Source organism: Scyliorhinus torazame, chromosome 5 (assembly GCF_047496885.1).
Source record: "Scyliorhinus torazame isolate Kashiwa2021f chromosome 5, sScyTor2.1, whole genome shotgun sequence".
In the NCBI taxonomy this organism is placed as follows: domain Eukaryota; kingdom Metazoa; phylum Chordata; class Chondrichthyes; order Carcharhiniformes; family Scyliorhinidae; genus Scyliorhinus; species Scyliorhinus torazame.
This window is the reverse complement of record NC_092711.1, coordinates 162,205,253-162,229,049: the sequence shown is the minus strand read 5'-3', so window position 1 is coordinate 162,229,049 and position 23,797 is coordinate 162,205,253. Positions and strand designations below refer to the sequence as shown.

General features: G+C 48.0%; 2 protein-coding genes across 2 annotated transcripts in view; one reads left to right on the top strand and one right to left on the bottom strand.

The window, feature by feature from the left end:
* The window catches only part of LOC140422239 (uncharacterized), a 262,902-nt gene that overhangs the window by 219,649 nt on the left and 19,456 nt on the right, over window positions 1–23,797 (bottom strand). The gene's annotated exons all lie outside the window — the stretch shown is intronic.
* LOC140420341 (uncharacterized) lies at window positions 1,579–15,718 on the top strand. The gene is made up of 2 exons (XM_072504358.1): window positions 1,579–1,661; window positions 4,013–15,718. Exon 2 carries the CDS (start codon window positions 4,372–4,374, stop codon window positions 5,377–5,379), a length of 1,008 nt encoding a protein of 335 aa, XP_072360459.1. The 5' UTR covers window positions 1,579–1,661; window positions 4,013–4,371; the 3' UTR covers window positions 5,380–15,718.

Here is a 23,797-nt window from a genome sequence, read left to right as displayed (position 1 = left end):
TTACATTAATACCGCAATGGGGCCGCTTGGTGGTGCAGTGGTTAGCACTGCTGCCTCGCAGCGCCGAGGTACCAGGTTCGATACCAGATCTGGGTCACTGTCTGTGCGCAGTTTGCACATTCTCCCCGGTTTGAGTGGGTTCGCCCCCTCAACCCAAAGATGTGCAGCCGAGGTGGATTGGCCACTCTAAATTGCCCCTGAATTGGAAAAAATGAATTGGGTACTTTAAATTTTAAAAAAACACGGCAATGAAGTTACTGTGAAACTCCCCAAACATTCTGGCGCCTGTTACGGTACACTGAAGGAGAATTCAGAATGTCAATTCACCTAACAGCACGTCTTTCAGGCATTCTAGAACGAGAGGGATTAGTCTTAGGATAAGATGGGCAGCATGGTAGCACAGTGGTTAGCACAGTTGCTCCATATCTCCAGGGTCCCAGGTTCAATTCCGGTTTGGGTCACTGGCTGTGTGGAGTCTGCATGTTCTCCCCATGTCTCTGTAGATTTTGTATGGTGCTCCGGTTTCCTCCCACATTCAAAGATGTGCAGGTTAGGTGGATTGGCCATGATAAATTGCCCTTTGTGTTCAGAAGGGTTAGGTGGGTTTCCTGGGTTACGGGGATGGGGTGGAGACGTGGGTTGGGGCGTGGGCTGGGGTGGGGTGCTCTTTCCAGGGGCTGGTGCAAACTCGACAGGCTGAATGCCCTCCTTCTGCACTGTAAATTCTATGATTCCACCGGGTGCTTCGGTTTCCTCCCACAAGCCCCGAAAGACGTGCTGTTAGATAATTTGGACATTCTGAATTCTCCCTCTGTGTGCCCGAACAGGCGTCAAAATGTGGAGCGTAGGGGCTTTACAGAGTAACTTCATTGCAGTGTTCACGTAAGCCTACTTGTGACAATAAAGATTTTTTTTAAAAAGAGGTAGCAAATTCTAAAGAGATGAAGAGAAACTGCTTCTCCCAAAGGGCTGTGAATCTGTGGAATTCACTACCCCAGAGTGTGGTGGAGCTGGGACAGTGAGTACATTTAGGGAGGGGTGAGACAGATTTTTAATCGGGTTGAAGGGTTATACTCGATGGGCCAAATGGCCTAATTCTGCTCCTGTATCTTTTGAACTATTGAAAGGGGGAGACACTGATTTGCTCCCAGATGTTGCCCAGAGGAGGATGTTTTAGTCTGAAACTCATTGTCCAACCTCCACATTGTGACATCACAAAGGAGCTCGTCCTCAAAATCAACCAATAAGAATAAGTCCGCTCCGCGGTGACGTCACTGCCCAACGCGCAGACGCGGCAACCCCGCCCCCCCCCCCCACCCATTGTTCCCCTTCCCACACATACTCTCCAGAAGAGGTTGTCAGGCAACCGGCTGACAGTTCCGGCCGTCGGTGATCTACCCCTCCCCTGACCCGGGATGCGCATGTCTCAGGGAAGGGGAGGCTGCGCATGTGCAGGGGAGCTCACTTCCGCTGACCTTACTGCTGAGGTGTTGACCAATAGGAAGATTGGAGGACCGGAAGGATTCTGCTGCTCTACCAATCAGAGCTCCTCCATTGTCTCAATGCGGAAGCTGGACGTGGAGGTTTCTGCCCAGCAAAGCTGTTGTTCCTCCAACCCTGAATGAGCTTGAGCTGCACACAGACTCTTGTCTCCAAGATCTGTGAGTAAAACACTTTCTTTTCTCCCTCTTTCCATTTATTGTCTCATTCTGACCTTCAATCGGTAACTTGCAGCAACTGAAGGGTCAGGAAGTGAATCCAGGGAGGGTGCAGATTCTGCAAAGCTTGGCCCAGGTCTCTCTCTCTCTCTTAAAGACATTGACATCCTTTGCTCCCTCAACTTGACACATTTATTTGTCTGGCTAAAAGGATGGTCTCTTTCCTAATGTTCACATTTAAAGGGCTGGTTTCCCCAGGAGATGGCTGACATTAAAGGGAACAGTAAACAGGACAATCAAACCCAACCAATTACTTCCCTGTCAGAATACTCCACCAACAGCAAAGTGATGGAAGAAGTCATTAATAGCACTATCAAGTGGTACTTACTCAGCAAAACCTGCTCACGGGCGTTCAGTTTGGGTCCAACCAGGGTCACTCAGCTCCTGACCTCATTACAGCCTTGGTTCAGTCATGGCCAAAAGACCTGAATGCCAGAGGTGAGGTGAGAGTGACTGCCCTTGGTATCAAGGCAGCATTTGACTGAGTATGGCATCAAGGAGCCCCAGCTAAACTGGAGTCAATGGGAATCGGGGAAAACTCTCCGGTGATTGGAGTCATACCTGGCACAAAGGAAGATGGCTGTGGTGGTTGGAGGTCAATCATCTCAGCTCCAGGAGTTCCTCAGGGCACACTTCTGGGCCCAATCATCTCTAGCTGCTTCATCAATAACCTCCCTTTCATCACAAGGCTAGAAGTGGGAATGTGTGCAGTCATCCACAAAATGTTCAACACCATTCGTGACTCCTCAGATAATGAAGCAGTCCATGTCCAAATGCAGCATGTCCTGCACAGTATCGAGATGTTGGCTGATAAGTGGCAAGTTACGTTTGTGCTACACAAGTGGCAGGCAATGACCATCTCCTATAAAGGGGGATCTAACCACCGCCCCTTGACATTCAGTGGCATTAGCATTGTTGAATCCTCCACGGCCAACATCATGAGGGTTACCATTGATCAGAAACTGAACTGGACTAGCCATATTAATACGGTGGCCATCAAGGCAGGCCAAAGACTACAGTGAATAATGCACCTCCTGACCCCCAAAGCCTGTCCACCATATACAAGGCACAAGTCAGGCGTGTAATAGAATAATTACCACTTGCCTGGTTGAGTGCAGCTCCAATAACACTCAAGATGCTGCTCTACACCATCCCGAACAAAGCAGCCTGCTTGACTGCTCCCCATTCCACGAATATTCAAACACTCCACCACCGACGAACAATGGCAACCGTGTATACCATCTACAATGTGCACTGCAGTAACTCACAAAGCTTCCTCCGACAGCACCTTCCAAACCCACAACCATTACTATCTAGAAGGACAAGAGCAGCAGATAGTTGGGAATCCCACTACCAAGTCACTCAACAGACAGACTTGGAAATATATCGCCCTTCCTTCATTGTTGCTGGGGCAACATCCTGGAACACCTTCCCTGACAGCACAGGGGATGTACCTACAACTGAAGGACTGCAGCGGTTCAAGAAGGCAACTCATCACCACCTTCTGAAGGGCAACTAGGGATGGGCAATAAATGCTGGCTGAACCAGCGACGCTCACATCCTGTAAATTAATTTAAATTTTTTTTATATCGGATAGAGATACATCTAGTGTTGTATGGAATGTATTAGATATATTATTGATGGTTCTGGCATGAAATACATGTATTATTAGTTCTACCTACAGTGTATATTTCCAGTCATACAGTCATTGCAGCACTGACAGAATCCATTTGGGAACTCAAGTCAATGCTGACTCTCTGTACGGCAATCCAGTCAGTCCCATTCCCCCTCGATATCCCTGTTCCCCTGAAAGCTTATTTTCTTCATATATTATTGATCATCTCGACTTCCACCACGCTTGTGGGCAGTGAGTTCCCTGTCGTGACCACTCCATGACTAAATAAAGTTCTTCCTCAGAATTTTCCTATCTCTAATCAATAAATGTATGGAGTATGTAGATTCTGTACTCTTGTACAGGTTTTAGTGAATTTAGATTTGTTGATCAGCACCTTCAGGAAAATTGGGAGGGAAAGTAAGTGAATATAGATCTCTCTGTCCAGGGCAGGAAGCAGTGAGCTTGAATTTGTCAATCAGCCTGAATCAGCTACCTTCAGGAGAATTGGGAGGGGGAACATTAGATACAGCAGAGTGAGAATGGAGGGAGTGTGTGGGATTGAGATTTAGAGCATTTCAGGGAAAGAGAGAGGAAAGCATGTTCGATAGAAACTAGAATTGTCTGTTCTGAGTTTCTATCCTGTACTAACAATGATTACTATTGTAAAATCTGTTTGCAGGAAGTTCAAACAAGAGGAGTTTGAGGCTGAGATCTCAAACTAAATATCACGTCAAGAACTGACTGAGTCACTCAATTCTTGGGATCATTGGCCTTTGAATCTAGAAGGAGAAATGTTTGTCTTTTCTGTCTGTTTCAAGAGATTTTAAACATCAGTGTGTCTGGAAAAGCACTGAGACACACACACACACCCGTGTGAGACTGTTACAGAGCACTGACTGTGGAAAGAGCTTTAACCGGCGACACAGCCTGAAAAAATACTACACCATTCACAGCAGGGAGAGACTGTATAGGTGTTCTGTGTGTGGACGAGGCTTCAACTGACTGTCCAAATCGGTGAGACGCAAGAGCACCCGGACCATGGAGAAACCATGGAAATGTGAGGATTATGGGAAGGGGTTCAAAGGCCCGTACGGGTTGGAAAAGCATCAACGCAGTCACACTGGAGAGAGGCCGTTCACCTGCTCTCAGTGTGAAAAGGGATTCACTAACATTAGCAACCTGCGGAGACACGAACGAGTTCACACTGGAGAGAGGCCTTTCACCTGCCCTCAGTGTGTAAAGAAATTCAATGATATTGGCAACCTGCGGAAACACGAACGAGTTCACACTGGGGAGAGGCCTTTCACCTGCTCTCAGTGTGAAAAGAGATTCAATGACATTGGCAACCTGCGGAAACACGAACGAGTTCACACTGGGGAGAGGCCTTTCACCTGCTCTCAGTGTGAAAAGGGATTCACTAACATTAGCAACCTGTGGAGACACGAACGAGTTCACACTGGAGAGAGGCCTTTCACCTGCTTTCAGTGTGAAAAGAGATTCAATGACATTGGCAACCTGCGGCAACACGAACGAGTTCACACTGGGGAGAGGCCTTTCACCTGCTTTCAGTGTGAAAAGCGATTCAATGACATTGGCAACCTGCGGAAACACGAACGAGTTCACACTGGAGAGAGGCCTTTCACCTGCTCTCAGTGTGAAAAGGGATTCACTGACATTAGCAGCCTGCGGAAACACGAACGAGTTCACACTGGGGAGAGGCCGTTCACTTGCACTGTGTGTGATAAGGGATTTGCTCAATTATCCAGCCTGCTGAAACACTATGTCACTCACACCAAGAACGGGCCCTTTAAATGCTCTGACTGCTGGAGGGGTTTCAAAAGCTCTCCGCTACTGATGTCCCACCAGCGCGTTCACACTGAGGAGAGACCGTTCAGCTGCTCTCACTGCACAAAGCGCTTTAGAACCTCATCCAACCTGATGAAACACGAGCGAGGTCACACCGGGGAGAGCCCGTTCACCTCTCCGACTGGGAAAAGATTCACTCGGTCATCACTTGCTGAGCCACAATGTCACTCACACCAATGAGAGACCCTTTAAATGCTCCGACTGTGGGAGTGGGTTTAAAAGCTCTCAGGTACTGATGGAACACCAGCGCATTCACACTGAGGAGAAACTTCAGCTGCTCTCACTGCACAAAGAGATTTCAAAGATCATCCACATTGCGGAGACACCAGCGAGTTCACGCTGGAAAGAAGACATTCACCTGCTCTCACTGTGGGGAGGGATTCACTCAGTCGTCCAACAGGCTGAGACACCAAAGGGTTCACAAGTGATGACGGGTTGGATTCTGCAGTTATTCCTGCTGTTCATCACATCCAGGACTGAACCTGGAGTGGGTGGATGGGTTTGTCTCCTCGTCAACTCCTGGTGCTCGGATGTGGCGACCTTGGTGAACTACTGCTGCCCGGACCTGGAATACCCGACTGTGAAGTACCGTCCATACTACCTTCCACGGAGTTCACCTCTGCCATCATCACAGCGGTCTGCATCCCACCCCAGGCGGAAGTGAAGACGCCGCTTGAAATAACAATGAAGCAGAATACCCGGAGGCCTTGTTCATCGTGGCCGGGGACTTCAACCAGGCCAACCTCGAGTGTACTGCCAAAATTCCACCAACACATCTCCTGTCCCGACAGGGACCCCAACATCCTTTAACAAATAAATAATATATTAACTAAACGGCAACTGCCAACAACAAAATAATAACTCTCCAAGACAATAAAGTCCCACACGCCAGTATAAATAACTAATATACAAACAACTATAGGAAACCCCTGAGGGCCCGCATGCCCCCCCCCCGGGTTGCTGCTGCTACCTTCTCCATTTCCCTTATCGTTCTGCGAGGTAGTCAAGGAACGGTTGCCACCGCCTGGTGAACCCTTGAGCCGAACCTCTTAGTGCGTACTTTATCCGCTCCAATTTTATAAACCCTGCCATGTCGTTTATCCAGGCCTCCACGCCCGGGGGTTTCGCTTCTTTCCACATAAGTAGAATCCTTCGCCGGGCTACTAGGGACGCAAAGGCCAAAACATCGGCCTCTCTCGCCTCCTGCACTCCCGGCTCATCTGCAACCCCAAATATAGCCAACCCCCAGCCTGGTTCGACCCGGATCCCCACCACCTTTGAAATCACTTTTGCCACACCCACCCAGAACCCATGCAATACCGGACATGACCAAAACATGTGGGTGTGGTTAGCCGGGCTTCCCGCGCATGTCCCGCACCTATCCTCCACTCCAAAAAATCTACTCAGCCTTGCTCCCGTCATATGCGCCCTGTGTAGAACCTTGAATTGGATCAGGCTAAGCCTGGCACACGAGGACGAGGAATTTACCCTACTTAGGGCATCTGCCCACAGCCCCTCCTCAATCTCTTCCCCCAGCTCCTCCTCCCATTTTCCCTTCAGCTCCTCTACCATCGTCTCCCCCTCCTCTCTCATTTCCCGATATACATCTGACACCCTACCATCCCCCACCCATGCCCCCAAAATCACTCTGTCCTGGATCTCTTGCGCCGGGAGCGGGAATTCCCTCACCTGTTGCCTCGCAAATGCCCTCACTTGCATATAGCGAAATGCATTCCCAGGTGGCAACCCATATTTTTCTGTCAGTGCTCCCAGACTCGCGAACGTCCCGTCTAAGAACAAGTCCTTCAATTTCGCAATTCCTGCTCGCTGCCAAGATTTAAATCCCCCATCTATCCTTTCCGGGATGAACCTATGGTTGTTCCTTATCGGGGACCACACTGAGGCACCCGTCACTCCCTTATGTCGTCTCCACTGCCCCCAAACTTTCAGTGTTGCCGCCACCACTGGACTTGTGGTGTACTTTTTCGGGGAGAACGGTAAAGGCGCCGTCGCTAATGCTTGCAGGCAGGTTCCCCTACAGGACGCCATCTCTAGTCTTTTCCACGCCGCTCCCTCCCCTTCCCCCATCCACTTGCATACCATTGATATATTGGCGGCCCAATAATAGTCACTTAAGCTCGGCAGTGCCAGTCCCCCCCCCCCCCTATCCCTGCTATGCTGCAGAAACCCCCTCTTCACTCTTGGGGTCTTCCCAGCCCACACAAAGCTCATAACGCTCTTATCCACTTTATTGAAAACAGCCTGGGTAATCATCACAGGGAGGCACTGGAACACAAAAAGAAATCGCGGAAGGACCACCATTTTGACCGCCTGCACCCTGCCCGCCAGTGACAGGGGCACCATGTCCCATCTCCTAAAATCCTCTTCCATCTGCTCCACCAATCTTCCTAAATTAAGCTTATGCAAGGTTCCCCAGTTCCTGGCTATCTGGATCCCTAGGTACCAAAAATCCCTTGTTACTCTCCTCAGCGGCAAATCATCTATTCCCCTGCTCTGTTCCCCAGGGTGCATCACAAACAGCTCACTCTTCCCCATATTCAGTTTATATCCCGAAAATTCCCCAAACTCCCTGAGTGTCTGCATTATCTCGGGCATCCCCTCCACTGGGTCCGCCACATACAACAACAAGTCATCCGTGTATAATGACACCCGGTGCTCTTCTCCTCCCCTAAGTACTCCCCTCCACTTCCTAGAGCCCCTCAGCGCTATGGCCAGTGGCTCAATTGCCAACGCAAACAGTATCGGGGACAGGGGACACCCCTGTCTTGTCCCTCTATATAGACGGAAATAGTCAGATCTTTGCCTGTTTGTGATCACACTTGCCACCGGGGCCCTATATAAAAGCTGAACACATCCAATAAACCCCTCTCCAAATCTCCTCAACACTTCACACAGGTAATCCCACTCCACTCTATCAAATGCTTTCTCAACGTCCATCGCCACCACTATCTCCGCCTCTCCCTCAGGCGGGGACATCATCATCACACCTAGCAGCCTCCGTATATTAGTGTTCAACTGTCTCCCCTTAACAAACCCAGTTTGATCCTCGTGAACCACCCCTGGAACATAATCCTCGATCCTCGTCGCCATCACCTTGGCCAAGAGCTTGGCATCTACATTCAGAAGGGAGATAAGCCTGTAAGACCCGCACTGCAGCGGGTCTTTGTCCCTCTTCAGGAGCAACGATATCGTCGCCTCCGACATCGTCGGGGGCAACGTCCTTCCTTCCCTGGCCTCGTTAAAGGTTCTCGTCAGAAGCGGGGCTAGTAGGTCCATGCACTGCCTATAAAATTCCACCGGGTACCCATCTGGTCCTGGGGCCTTCCCTGCCTGCATGCTCCCAATCCCTTTTACCACCTCCTCCACCTCAATCTGTGCTCCCAATCCTGTCCTCTCCTGCTCCTCCACCTTCGGGAATTCCAGCTGATCCAGGAAGTGCATCATTCCCTCCTTCCCTTCCGGGGGTTGAGCCTTATACAGCCTCTCATAAAATGCCTTAAACACCCCGTTCACCCTCTCTGCTCCCCGTTCCATCTCACCCTCCTCGTCCCTCACCCCACCTATCTCCCTCGCCGCCCCTCTCTTCCTCAGTTGTTGGGCCAGTAACCGGCTCGCCTTCTCTCCGTACTCGTACTGTACTCCCTGTGCCTTCCTCCATTGTGCCTCTGCCCAGGCTGTGGTCAGCAATTCAAATTCCGTATGCAACCTTCGTCTTTCCCTGTACAGTCCCTCATCCGGAGCCTCTGCATATTGCCTAACCACCCTCAAAATTTCTCTCAACAATCGCTCCCTCTCTTTACTCTCTTGTTTCCCCTTATGGGCCTTTATGGAAATCAGTTCCCCTCTGACCACTGCCTTCAGTGCCTCCCAGACCACTCCCACCTGAACCTCTCCATCATCGTTAATCTCCAGGTACCTTTCGATACATCCCCTCACCCTTACACACACCCCCTCATCCGCCAGCAGTCCCATATCTAATCTCCAGAGTGGGTGCCGTTCCTTTTCCTCTCCTACCAGATCTACCCAATGTGGGGCATGGTCCGAGATGGCTTTGGACGAATACTCCGTCCCTGTCACCTTCGGGATCGGTGCCCTTCCCAGGACAAAGAAGTCTATCCGAGAATACACCTTGTGGACATGGGAGAAGAAGGAAAACTCCCTACTCCTGGGCCTAGTGAATCTCCAGGGGTCTACTCCTCCCATCTGCTCCATGAAGTCCTTAAGCACCTTGGCCGCTGCCGGCCTCCTCCCGGTCCTAGACCTGGACCCGTCCAGCCCTGGATCCTGCACTGTGTTGAAATCTCCCCCCATTACCAACTTTCCCGCCTCCAGGTCCGGGATACGTCCCAGCATACGCTTCATGAAGTTTGCATCATCCCAGTTCGGGGCATATACGTTCACCAGAACCACCGCTTCCCCTTGTAATCTGCCACTCACCATCGCGTATCTACCCCCACTGTCCGCTACTATGGTCCTCGCCTCAAATACTACCCGTTTCCCCACTAATATAGCCGCCCCTCTATTTTTCGCATCCAAGCCCGAATGAAATACCTGTCCCACCCATCCTTTTCGTAATCTGACCTGATCCGCCAGTTTCAGATGCGTCTCCTGTAGCATGACCACATCTGCCTTTAATTTCTTTAGGTGCGCGAGTACCCTTGCCCTCTTAATCGGCCCATTCAGCCCTCACATTCCACGTGATCAACCGGGTCGGGGGGCTCTTTACACCCCCCCCCATGTCGACTAGCCATCCCCTTTTTTAGACCAGCTCCTCACCCGGTTCCCACGCTCCCGTTTGTCCCCCTGACGGTGTCCTCCCGTCCCGACCACCCCGCCCCATAACAGCTCTCCCTTTCCCTTAGCAGCAGCAACCCAGTTAACCCCCCCCCCCGCTAGATCCCTTTCTAGCGTAATTGCTCCCCCCATGTTACTCCCAGAAGTCAGCAAACTCTGGCTGACCGCGGCTTCCCCCGTTTATCCTTGGGGCCCCCCCCCAATGTGTAAGGCCCCCTCCTTCCTGCGCTCCCATTCCCGCCGCAATTACCATAGCGCGGGAACAAAGCCCGCGTTTCCCACTCGGCCCTGCCCCTAATGGCGCAGCTCCCTCTCTCCTTCCCCCTCTCCTTCCCACCGGTGCCCACAGTTCACCATACCCCCCCTAACGAGGGGAATAGAGAAAATTCCCCCCCCCCCCTTTCCCCTTCCCCGTCCCATACAATCCCCCCACTACTTTATTACAGAAACTCTTTCTCTCTCCAGTCTAGTCCAACTTCTCCTCTACAATAAATGTCCACGCCTCTTCTGCCGTCTCGAAGTAGTGATGTTTCCCTTGGTGTGTAACCCACAGTCTCGCTGGCTGCAGCATTCCAAATTTAACTTTCTTTCTATGTAGCACCGCCTTGGCCCGATTGAAACTCGCCCTCCTTCTCGCCACCTCCGCACTCCAATCCTGGTACACGCGGATCACCGCATTCTCCCACCTGCATCTCCGTGTCTTTTTCGCCCATCTCAGGACCATCTCCCTGTCCTTATAGCGGTGAAACCTCACCACTATGGCTCGAGGTATTTCTCCTGCCTTTGGTCTTCGCGCAAGGACTCGATATGCTCCCTCCACTTCCAAGGGGCGGGTCGGGTCCTCCGGTCCCATTAACGAGTGAAGCAATGTGCTCACATATGCCCCGACGTCCGCCCCCTCTGCACCTTCGGGAAGACCCAAAACTCTTAAGTTCTTCCTCCTCGAGTTATTCTCCAGGGCTTCCAGCCTCTCCACACACCTTTTATGCAGTACCTCGTGCGTCTCTGTCTTCGCCACCAGGCCCTGTATTTCATCCTCATTCTCAGCAGCCTTTGCCTTCACATCACGAAGCTCCAACTCCTGGGTCTTCTGTGCCTCCTTTAACCCCTCAATCGCCTGTAGCATCGGGGCCAACACTTCCTTCTTCAGCTCCTCCACACAGCGCCGCAGGAACTCTTGCTGTTCCGGGCCCCACACCGAACGGCCTACTTCCGCCGCCATCTTGCTTCGTGCTTCCCTTCCTTGCTGCTGCTCCTGAGGATCCTCTGCAATCCAGCCACTACTCTCTTCTTTCTCCATATATATCCGGGGGGATTCCCTTCTATTTCACCGCACAATGGTTTTAGCCGTCAAAAATTGCCGTTGGGGTTCCTAATAAGAGCCCAAAAGTCCGTTCCAACGGGAGGCGCCGAAACGTGCGACTCAGCTGGTCATCGCCGCACCCGGAAGTCGAGCCCCAACATCCTTGACCACTGCTGCACAAACATCAAGGGCGCCTGATGATCCATCCCCTGACTGCACTTTGGAAAGTTGAACCACAAGACGGTGCTCCTTCTCCCGGCACACAAGCAGAAACTTAAGCTGGAGAATTTGGTAATGAAGGTTGTGCAATGCTGGTCCGAGGCAACAGAAGAGCTACACGACTGGTCCATATTCAAGAACTCGGCAGTAAACCTAAACGAGTATGCCAGCACCATCATAGACTTCATCAGCAAGTGTGTAGAAGATTGTGTGTCAAAGAAGGTAGTACGTACGTTACCCAACCAGAAACCATGGTTTAATCGGCAGATTCACTCCCGACTAAAGGCCACGTCTGAGGCGTTCAAGTCAGGCAACCGTGACCTATACAAAAAAATCTAGGTACAACCTCTGCAAAGCCAACAGGGATGCCAAGAGACAACAGAAGTTGTCCAGACTAAGCTAGAATCATGGACTCTCATCGATTGTGGCAAGGCTTAAACAACATAATGCGCTAAAAAGCAAAGCCAAGTAGAATCTTTAGCAACAGCGCACCCCTTCCTGACAAACTGAATGCATTCTATGCTTAGTTCGAGCAGGAAACCAACAAACCTTTGTCATCTGCCCCAGCAGCCTTGGGCACACCCATACCCACCGTCCCAGCCTCCGAAGTCAAATTGGCCTTCTTGAAAGTGAACTCTCGGAAAGCGGCGGGTCCGGACGGGAGTCCCTGCCATGCACCCAGATCCTGCGCGAGCCAACTGGCGGGTATGTTCGCGGACATCCTCAACCTCTGCAAAGAAGAACCAGGCAACGTGCCTCAATGAATACCATCCGGTGGCCATGACATCGATCATTATGAAATGCTTAGACCACAGCTGGAGTAATGTGTGCAGTTTTACTCCCCTTACCTTAGGAAAGGTATTGCCACAGAGGAAACCAACAAAGTTTCAACAGACTTGTTCCAGGTTTGGCAGGACTGTCCCAGGAAGAGAGATTGGGGAAACTAGGCCTCTTTTCTCTAGAGTTCCAAGGAATGAGAGAGGATTTCTTTGAAACTTACAAAATCCATAAAGGAATAGACCGGGTGGGTGCAGCTGAGATGTTTCCCCGAGTTGGAGAATCTGGAACCAGGGGACACAATTTCAAAATAAGGGGGCACTCACTTAGGACCGGTCTCGGAGGAGACATTTCTTTACTCAGAGGGTTGTGAATCTTTGGAATTCTCTACCCCAGAGGGCTGTGGGAGCTCAGTCACTGAGTGTGTTTAAAGCAGAGACTAACAAGAGTTCTTTTTCTTTGTTTAACAAAAAAAAAAATATCTGATTAAGGGGCAGCAATGTAGCGTGGCCAATTCACCAATGCTACACATCAAGTTCGGTTGTGGATCTGAGAACCACAAGGCACTCGGAGAATGTGCATACTCCACATGGACAGTGACCCGGGGCCAGGATCGAACTCAGGTTCTTGGTGCCATGAGGCAACAGTGTTAACCACCGTGCCACCCAACTGACAGATTTCTAAATATCAATAACACAAATGGATATGGAGATAGTGTGGGGAAAAAGACATTGAATCATAGAATCATAGAATTTACAGTGCAGAAGGAGGCCATTCGGCCCATTGAATCTGCACCTACCCTTGGAAAGAGCACCCTACCTAAGTCCACACCCCCACCGTATCCCGTAACCCAACCCAACCTTTTTGGACACAGGGCAATTTAGCATGGCCAATCCACCTAACCTGCACATCTTTGGACTGTGGGACGAAACCAGAGCCCCTAATTAGGAGCAGGAGTAGGCCACGCGGCCCCTCGAGCCTGCCCCACCATTTAATAAGTTGATCTGATTGTAACCTCAACTCCACATTCCCCCCGATAACCTTTCACCCCCTTGCTTATCAAGAATCTATTCAACTCAGTCTTCAAAATATTCAAAGACTCTGCTTCCACTGCCCTTTGAGGAAGAGAGTTCCAAAGACTCTCAACCCTGAGAGAAAAAAGTTCTCTGCCTTAAATGGGCAAGTTGTTACTTTTAAAGTGACTCCAATTTCTAGATTTTCCCACAAGAGGAAACATCCTTTCCACATTCACCCCGTCAACGCCCTCAGGACCTTATACGGTTCAATCAAGTCATTAAACTCCCTCGGACACAAGCCCAGCCTGTCCAATCATTCATCATAAGAGCAGCCTCCAATTCCAGGTATGAGTCCAGTAAACCTTCTCTGAACTGTTTCCAACACATTTACATCATTCCTTAAATGAGAGCAATACTGTACACAGTGCTCCAGATGTGGTCTCGCCAATGTCCTGTATAACAAGCATAACCTCCCTACTTTTGTATGCAATTCCCTTTTTGTGACTCATGATCTTGGACACCCAGATCCCTCTGAATCTCAGAGCTCTACAATCTCTCACTATTCAGATCAGAAACGTTTTTATTCTTCTGGCAACATGAACAATTTCTCATTTTCTCACATTATTCTCCATTTGGCAGATCTTTTCCCACTCACGTAACCTATCTCTATCCATTGTTGTCTACTTATGTCCTCTTCACAATTTACTTTCCTACCTATCTTTATACCTTCGGAGCGTCGGAGCAGGAGTTGGCCATTCAGCCCATCGAGTCTGCGCCGCCATTCAATACGATCATGGCTCATCCACTTCACGGTAGCACAGTGGTTAGCACGGTTGCTTCACAGCTCCAGGGTCCCAGGTTCGATTCCCGGCTTGGGTCACTGTCTGTGCGGAGTTTGCACTTTCTCCGTGTCTGCGTGGGTTTCCTCCGGGTGCTCCGGTTTCCTCCCACAGTCCAAAGATGTGCGGGTTAGGTGGATTGGCCATGCTAAACTGCCCATAGTGTCCAAAATTGCCCTTAGTGTAGGGTGGGGTTACTGGGTTATGGGGATAGGGTGGAGGTGTGGACCTTGGGTAGGGTGCTCTTTCCGGGAGCCGGTGCAGACTCGATGGGCCGAATGGCCTCCTTCTGCACTGTAAATTCTATGATAATTCTATGTTATCACATCCTTTATAATAGATTGTAGCATTTTCCCTCCTACTGACGTCAGGCTAATGGGTCTCTGGTTCCCCATTTTCTCTCTCTCTCTTTAAATATTGGGGTTACATTTACCACCTTCCAATCTGCAGGAACCATTCCAGAATCTATCGAATTTTGAAAGATGATCACCAATGTATCCACTATCTCTACAGCCGCCTCTTTCAACACTCTGGGATGTAGAGCAGCAGCTTTGGGGATTTATTAACTTTCAACCACATTAATTTCTCCAGTACTAGTTTTTCACTAATACTAATCTCTTTCAGTTCCTCGTGCTCACTGGTCCCTTGGTTCTCTTGTGTTTTTGGAATGATTTCTGTATCCTCCTCCATGAGACAGACACACATTGTTTAGTTTCTCTGTCATTTCCTTATTCTCCATTATAAACTCTCCTGTCTCTGCCTGGAATGGACCCACATTGGTCTTTGCGAATCTTTTCCTTTTCACATTTTGCAGGAACTTTTCCAGCCGTTTTTTTATGTTTCTAGCCAGTTTGCTCTCGTGTTCTATTTTCTCTTTATGAGTTTCTTGATCCTCCTTTGCTGAATTCTAAAACAAGTTTCCAATCCTCGGGGTTATACTTATTTTGGCAACTATATGAGTGATAAGATCTTTTATTTAATCTTCAAAAATGAGCCCAAGATCTGGTTGATTGGAGGTGTCCAAAAATACAACTTTATTGCTAATTATCCACCTTGATTCTCTTACATAAAAATAAATCAAAATTCAGATCAAATAATACATCAAAACATAATAAAGAGAGTTAAACAAAGACATAAGAAAATATTAGGAAATGAATCGATGGTTCAGAATTTCTTAAAGCATGAATACAGAATAAACTTTAGTCATGAAACTTTATTCTTAAATAAATTCTTATCAATGGTCTAACCCCTTATTGGTTTCAAGTTCTCAGCTGAGGCTTCCTGATTTTATTCAAAAAATTCTGTCACTTGGAGCATGATTAGTTATCCAGGCATTGGTCATTACTTAAGATTCATTAATGTCTATCAAATTAATTAAATGTCTACATGCTCCCGCCACGTGTACCAATCCTCTGAAGATAAAGCGTTCTGCATCAACCTTGCTTGTTGCTAAGGCTTTGCTACATTTTCTAAATGTTTCTGTTGCTAAGGCTGCAATACTTTTTCATTACTAGATGTATTTGTAGAACAATAAATCTGTAATCTATCAATGAGCCTCTTCCTTTGACCTAATGGAATCTTTAATTTTTCTTGTTAGCCACGGTTGCGTCACTTTTCCTGTTGGATTTTGTTTCTTAAAGGAATCTATATTTTATGTAAATATGTGATAATTCCTTAAATGCGACTGCCTGTGTATCATTACACATTTTATTGTAAGTTCCCAATCAACTTGCCCCTCATAGCTTGACAGTTTCCTTCTGAGACAGAACCATGTAACCACCAAAGCCTATCTTCAGCTAAATCTGCATTCTTTGGGGTTCCAAACAGAAACAGGAACTATCTGTCATCTACCTTCCAAACACCCTTTCACTCTGTGATCCTTGTGAAATTTGAAGCCAAGTATTTGCCACAAGGCTCAAGAGCATCAGCCCACTGGAGGCAAAGTCGTGAGACCGGCCAGTCCAGCAGAACGAAACCCTCCAACCCTCCCCATTGACCAACTGACTGAATGAACACAATGCAGTCCTGGGTGTAATTGAGAGTAGCAACAATAACAGCAGAATCCAACCCCTGTAATCACTTGTGACCTTGTTGGTGTCTCAGCAGGTACAAGGAAACACAGAATCCCGTCCCACATTGAGTGCAGGTGAATGCTCACTCCCCGGGGTGAACTGGCTGATGTCTCCGCAGGGTGGATAAATGTCTGAATCCCTTCCCACACTGAGAGCAGCTGAATGGCCTCTCCCAGTGTGAATGCGCCAATGAGCTTCCAGTGCAGGTGGGACTTTGAATCCCTTCCCACAGTCCCGGCATTTCCACTGTTTCTCCATGTTTTGGGTCTCCTTGTGTCTCTCAAGGTTAGACAATTAAAGCCTTACTCATACAGAGAACACGTGTACAGTCCCTCCCCACTGTGAAGCTCTGTAACTGGTTGAAGCTCTTTCCACAGTCCGTGCTCTGGAACACTCTCACTCGGGTGTGTGTGTGTCCCAAAGAATCAAGTGACTCTGTCAGATCAAGATGTGATGTTTGGGATTTCTGTCTGTAATTCCTCCTTTTCTAATATCCTGGAAAAACAATTTACAAAATACATCGCTGTCAGTACAGGATAGAAACTCAGAACAGACCATTCTAGTTTCTCTGGAACATTCTTTCCCCTCTCATTCCCCAAAAGCTGTAAATCTCCATCCCACACACTCTCCCTCCATTCTCACCCTGCTGTATCTAATATTCACCCTCCCAATTCTCCTGAACGTGCTGATTCAGGCTGATTGACAGATCCCTGCTCACTACTTCCTGTCCTGGACACAGGGACCATAACAAATAGGAGCTGCAGTCGGCCATTTGGCCCATTGAACTTGCTCAACCCTTTATTTGTCGTATGAGGAACGGTTGAGGACTCTGGGTCTGTACTCGTTGGAGTTTAGAAGGATCGGGGGGGGATCTTATTGAATCTTACAGGATACTGCGAGGCCTGGATAGAGTGGACATGTGGAGGTCGTTTCCACTTGTAGGAAAAACTAGAACCAGAGGACACAATCTCAGACTAAAGGGACGATCCTTTAAAACAAATGTGAGGAATTTTTTCAGCCAGAGGGTGGTGAATCTGTGGAATTCTTTGCGCATTTGAGTTTTCCTCATTTGGGAAGGCCCACGTGCCTCGGGCACCAACGACATGGCCGGTAGGGCCAAGCCCCGCCATCAAGGTAGCGGATTTAATTGAACATTACGATCAAGGCCAAATCACTGTGTCTTTAAGACAGAGATAGATAGGTTCTTGATTAATAAGGGGATTTGGGGGTTATGGGGAGAAGGCAGGAGAATGGGGATGAGAAAATATCAGCCATGATTGAATGGCGGAGCAGACTCGATGGGCCGAGTGGACTAATTTGGTTCCTATGTCTTATTAGTGTCACAAGTAGGCTGACATTAACGCTGCAATGACGTTTCTGTGAAAATTAAGTCTGAACCTATCCAACCTTGGCTCCCTTACACAATTGAAATCCACACCACTCCCTCCCATAATGAGCTGGTGAGAATCCAAATCCTAGATTTGACCATTTTGAAGGCAGTGCTGGATAGATTCTTGATTAGCAAGGGAGTGAAAGGTTATCGGGGGGTCGGTGGGAATGTGGAGTTGAGGTTACAATCAGATCAGCTGTGAACTTATTGAGGGGAGCCTGCTCCACAGTTTGGTTGTGGGATGCAGAATGTATTTATCCCATAACCCGACTCATTCCACTTCCCTTTCTCTTTCCTTTTTTTTTGGAGGTCATATTTGGCCGATCCCACATGCTATTTACACTTCTGAACCTTTTGGTGTTTGCTGCTACACGAAATCGGGCTGCCCTAAAATTTGGCCCCTTCAGTGAACCTCTGAGCACCCGGGACAAAACTGAATAGAACCGACCCCTCTAAAATTTGGCCAGTTAAGAGAGCCTCAATCACTGTATAAAGTTGATCTTTTCTCTACACCTTGCTATAGCTGGAATATTATATTCTGCAGTCTCTCCTTCCTTCTCTATGTACGGTATGCATTGTTTGTACAGCATGCAAGAAACAATACTTTTCACTGTATCCTAATACATGTGACAATAATAAATCAAATCAAATCAAAAGAAGTACATCATCATCAAAACATAAACACAAGGGCAGGCAAAGAATTATACAGTCAAAAGGAAAGACAATCTGGCGGGTGTCTATTCTGCACTGGTTGCCTGCTCACTTAAGGGATTTGGTTCTTTTACCCTTGGATGTCCTCTCCGGGTCTTCAGAAGATGTCTCTCCCCTGGAAGGTGTTCTAGTCTATTTTGAAGACAGAAGATTAGGAGCAGAAAGGGGTTCTTCAGTAATCTCGGTTTTCGCGGATTGACAAGACGTCGCAGCCACATGATCGGGTAGTATGGATGGTGGTTCATCCTGAGGTAGTTCTAGCACACACGGTACTGGCACATTGATGGGTGTCACTAACAACTGATCTGTGTCGTCTCCACACTCGCTCATCTTCAGTTTGCACAGTGTGGGAGACAGGGCCAGTTTCAGACAACACAGTTACAGGGACCTTCTTCTCGCTGGTGGTGCAGCTGCACACCAAAACCTGCTCTCCTTGTCCAAAAAAGTATCTTTTGGGATTCCCTTCTCTTCAGGTTTGTGACTGCTGATTGTGTTCCACTATCTCGGACGTCTCCAGGGGAAATGTTGATCAGATGTCGTTCTCAGCTTCCTCTTCGGTTGTAGTAAAGCTGGGGAACTCTGCGTGGTCGTGTGTGTGTGTGGTGTTGCGAGACGTCGCCAAGAAACTGTTTAGACGGCAATTTAATGAACCTTGGTCCTTGAAGGTTTTCAGTGCATCTTCAAGGACTGGACAAACCTTTCAGCTGAACCATTTGTGGATGGGTGGTAAGGTGTTGATTTTGTGTGTTGGATACCACTCATCTTTAGATAGTTCTCAAACTCCTGAGCTGTGAATTGTGGACCGTTATCACTCACAATTTGTTCTGGTTTCCCAAATCTGGCGGGAAAATCGCAACGGGATTTTTGATGGTTTGTTCCGCAGTTGTTGATTTCATTAGGGCCTCCTCAGGCCATTTGGAATGTGTATCTATGACAACCATGAACAACCCTCGTATGGCCCTGCAAAGTCAATGTGTAACACCGTGGTTGAGGTCATGGTATAAGCAGGGTTATGAATCAAATTTCTCATGTTGGTTAATTAACCCGAGGAATTATCTTAACTGTGTTACATTCATTGGTCATGGATCCTCCATGATAGCCTCCATCTTGTTCGCTGCCTTCTGTTAGAATGGTGAGCAAATGTGGAGATTCAGCCTCAACATTAATTTGCAGGTAAGCCTGCGATAGGTCAATTTTACTGAATTTCTGTCCTCCTGCTAGGCCGGTGAACAAAACCTCAATCAACAGTAGCAGGTATTGATCCGCACAAAAACCAGATTGATGGTTGTTTTAAAATCTCCGTAAATGCGTATAGTCCCATCCTGCTTCATTACAGGCACAATAGAGGCAGCACAGCCACGAGCGGCGATGAGTTGACTAGTAGTTAATTGATACACTAATCTTCAATTAACACATTTGGTTAATATAAGATCCGATGTTTCAAAAAGACAATTTGTGGAAAACAATAGTTTTCTTTCTTACTAATCTTGAGTGGATTCAGCAATGAGCCTTATTCTTGACGCAGACTTTGACAGAATATGATGTCATGCAGTTTATTAAAATTAGAAAATATTCTCTTAGTTCAGATAATATCTGGTGGCTCTGCTGTTTCTAGGAACATTGCATTTAAATGTTATTTTTTAAAATACACATTCATCTATGTTATCTTCCTTGACCTTGTTATTTATGACAGCGAATACGTTATTAAAGTGATTAATTTAAAAACTAAAATTGATTACCGAAGCCTACAGACAGTTTGCTAAATTACAGCGGTGATTACACTTCATTGGCTGTGAAACATTTTAGGACGTCCTGTGCAAAATTTTAAATTGTCCACGAATTAGATATATTACACTCCATTCCTTTGTCAAGATGATTAATAAAACTTCAATCTTCAATTTCTGTGATACCCATATATTTGACACCATTTTGAAAACTCTTGTGAAAATCCAAACACACTGTGTCCTGAATGATTTGATTAAAAACACAGCGAGTTGTTGTGATTTGGAATGTGCGCCTGAAAACAGCGCAAGAAGCAGTTTCAACTGTTGTCTTTCAAAAGGGAACTGGACAGATTCTTGAACAGACAGTAAAATTGCAGGGTGATGGTTTTAATTGGATAGCTCGGCCAAAGTATGAGCCGGTTGGGCAGAATGGCCTCCTGTGCACTCTGAGCTTCGTGTGCATTTAAACCGAGTAGTAATGAGCTGGAACCCATTTCCTATGAGGCCGGGAGAAGCCTGGATGACAGGATGGTTATAAATGGAATTTGGATCAGTACTTTAGGGAAATAAACCTGCAGGGATATCGGGATAGAACGGGGAAATAGAACTGACTGGTTTGCTCTACACAGAGCCAGCATAGCCTGGTCCCGAGTGGCTCCATTCTCTGCCCTCAAACCTACACACTAAAGAGAGAAATTTCATCAGCTCCAGTCTCTCCAATTGAAAGCAGAAGCGCATCTGAATCCAACCATTGTCATCACTTGTGAACTCGTGGTGTGTCAGCAGGTGGCGTGAGTGAGTCAATCCCTTCCCACACTCAGTGCAGGTGAACAGGCTATCCCCGGTGTAAACTCGCCCGATGTCTCAGAATGCCGGACGACATTTTAAAACTCTTTGCGCAGTGAGAGCAGCTAAACGGTTTGTCCTCGGTGTGAATACGTTGGTGGACCCTCAGAACCGCAGCATTTTTGAAGCCCTTCCCACATTCATTAGTGTGAGTGACCTGGTGTACAAGCAGGCTGGATGACTGAGTGAATCACTGCTTACACATGGAGCAGGTGAATGGCCCCTCCCCAGTGTGAACTTGTTGGTGTCCGCAGGGCCGGTGCATCACTGAATCTCTTCCCACACTCAGAGCAGACGAATGGCCTCCCCCAATGTGTACCCACTGATGTGTCACTAAGTTGGAAGAATTCCTAAATCTCTTCCCACAACTGGAGCAGGTGAATGGCCTCTCACCGGTGTGAACTCGCTTGTGTATCTGTAGATAAGTTGACCGATTGAATTCTTTTCCACACTCAATGCAGGTGAAGAGCCTCTCCCCAGTATGAACTCGTTAGTGTGTCTGTAAGTTCGATGAATGACTGATCCCTTCCCACATTGAGGACAGGTGAACGGCCTTTCCCCAGTGTGACTGCGGCAAAGAATTTCCAGCTTAGATGGGGCTATGAATCCCTTCCCACATAGAGAGCAGGTGAACGGCCTCTCTCCGGTGTGAATGCGACGATGCGTTTCCAGCACAGATGGAGATCTGAAACCCTTCCCAGCCACCACATTTGCACACTTTCTTCATGATGTGGATGCATTTGTGACTCTGCAGGTTGGACAATCAGTTCAAATGTCATCCACACACAGAACACGTGTACGGTCTCTCCCCACTGTGAAGAATGTGATAAATTTCTTCTGCTTTTTAATTAGTTAAAGCTCTTTCCACAGTCAGTGAACTGGAACACTCTCACTCGGGTGTGTGTGTCTTGGTGCTTTTCCAGTCACACTGATGATTAAAATCTTTTGAAGCAGACTGAACAGAAAACATTTCTCCTTCCCGCCTTCAAAGGCTGATGATATTCCGGTCTCAAGGAAATGAGTGAATCTATCAGATCGAGACATGACATTTGAGATTTCTGTCTGTAATTCTTCCTCTTCTAATATCCTGGAAAAAGAATGTACAAAAGTTATCACTTTCAGTACAGGATCGAGATTCAGACAGATATATGTCTATATTACTGGACTAAAACTATAGAATCTACTGCGCAGAAGGAGGCCATTTGGCCCATCGAGTCTGCACCGGTCCTTACATAGAGCACCCTACTCAAGCCCACGTCTCTACCCTGTCCCCGTAACTGTCACCCAGTAACCCCCACTTAATCTTTTTAGACACTAAGGGCAATTTATCATGGCCAATCCACCTAACCCACACGGCAGCATGGTACCACAGTTGTCAGCACAATTGCTTCACCACTCCAGAGTCCCAGGTTTGATTCCTGGCTTGGGTTACTGTCTGTGCAGAGTTTGCATGTTCTCCCCGTGTCTGCGTGGGTTTCCTCCGGGTGCTCCGGTTTCCTCCCGCAGTCCAAAGATGTGCAGGTTAGGTGGATTGGCCATGATAAATTGCCCTTAGTGTCCAAAAAGAGTTGATGCGATTACTGGGTTACGGGGATAGGGTGGAGGAGTGGGCTTAGGTAGGGTCCCCTTTCCAAGGGCCGATGCAGATTCGATGGGCTGAATGGCCTCCTTCTGGACTGTAAATTCTATGATTCTGCATCTTTGGACTGTGGGAGGAAACCGGAGCACCCAGAGGAAACCCACGCAGGAACGGGGAGACTGTATGGACTCCGCACAGACAGCAACCCAAGCTGGGAATCGAACCTGGTACCCTGGAGCTGTGAAGTAACTATGCTAACCACTATGCTACCAGACTGCCTCTAAAAAATGTGTTCTGCCTCTAAAAATGTGCAGTAAGAAGTTTTACAACACCAGGTTAAAGTCCAACAGGTTTGTTTCGATGTCACTAGCTTTCGGAGCGCTGCTCCTTCCTCAGGTGAATGAAGAGGTATGTTCCAGAAACATATATATAGACAGATTCAAAGATGCCAGACAATGCTTGGAATACGAGCATTAGCAGGTGATTAAATCTTTACAGATCCAGAGATGGGGTAACCCCAGGTTAAAGAGGTGTGAATTGTGTCAAGCCAGGACAGTTGGTAGGATTTCGCAGGCCAGATGGTGGGGGATGAATGTAATGTGACATGAATCCCAGGTCCCAGACTTCTTACTGTGCTCATCCCAGTCCAACGCCGGCATCTCCACATCTAAAAATGTGGTTAACATACAGACTCGATTCCCTTTCGTCCCCTTCAATTGCTGCAAATCACCAATTGAAGGTCAGAATAAGAAAATGAATGGAAAGGAGAGAAAATAAAGTATTTTACTCACAGATGTTGGAGACAGAAGGAGGTTTCAGTCTGTGTGAAGGTCAATCTTTGTTCAAAAAAACCGCGCTCTGATTGGCTGGAGGACCAGAGTCCTTCCGGTTCTCCAATATTTTCATTGTTTTCAGGCTGCCGGCAACCAATGGGCAACGATATCACGTGGCGCTGGAAGAACTTTTGATTTTGGAACGCGGACAATTTGGCCAATGGGATTAGCACTATCCTGCACATGCGCAGCTGCCCCTCATGCAGTCCCGGGCTGTCCGCCCGTGCGGCGGATAGAGCGGTTTACCCATCGTGCGGCATTGTGGGAGGCCCGTCCGCCATTGCTCACCCGGAGCCCAGTCTCCTGAGATTGGAATGAATAGCGTCACTCTGACACAACGTACACATGAGTGGTCACTGGATTTGATTGTGACGCCCCCCTTAGCAAAACAGTTTCTTAACTTCAGGTGTAAAGATTTAGATACCTAGATGGCATATTGGGAAGGGCAATGGGTGAATATGAAACTGAACCCGA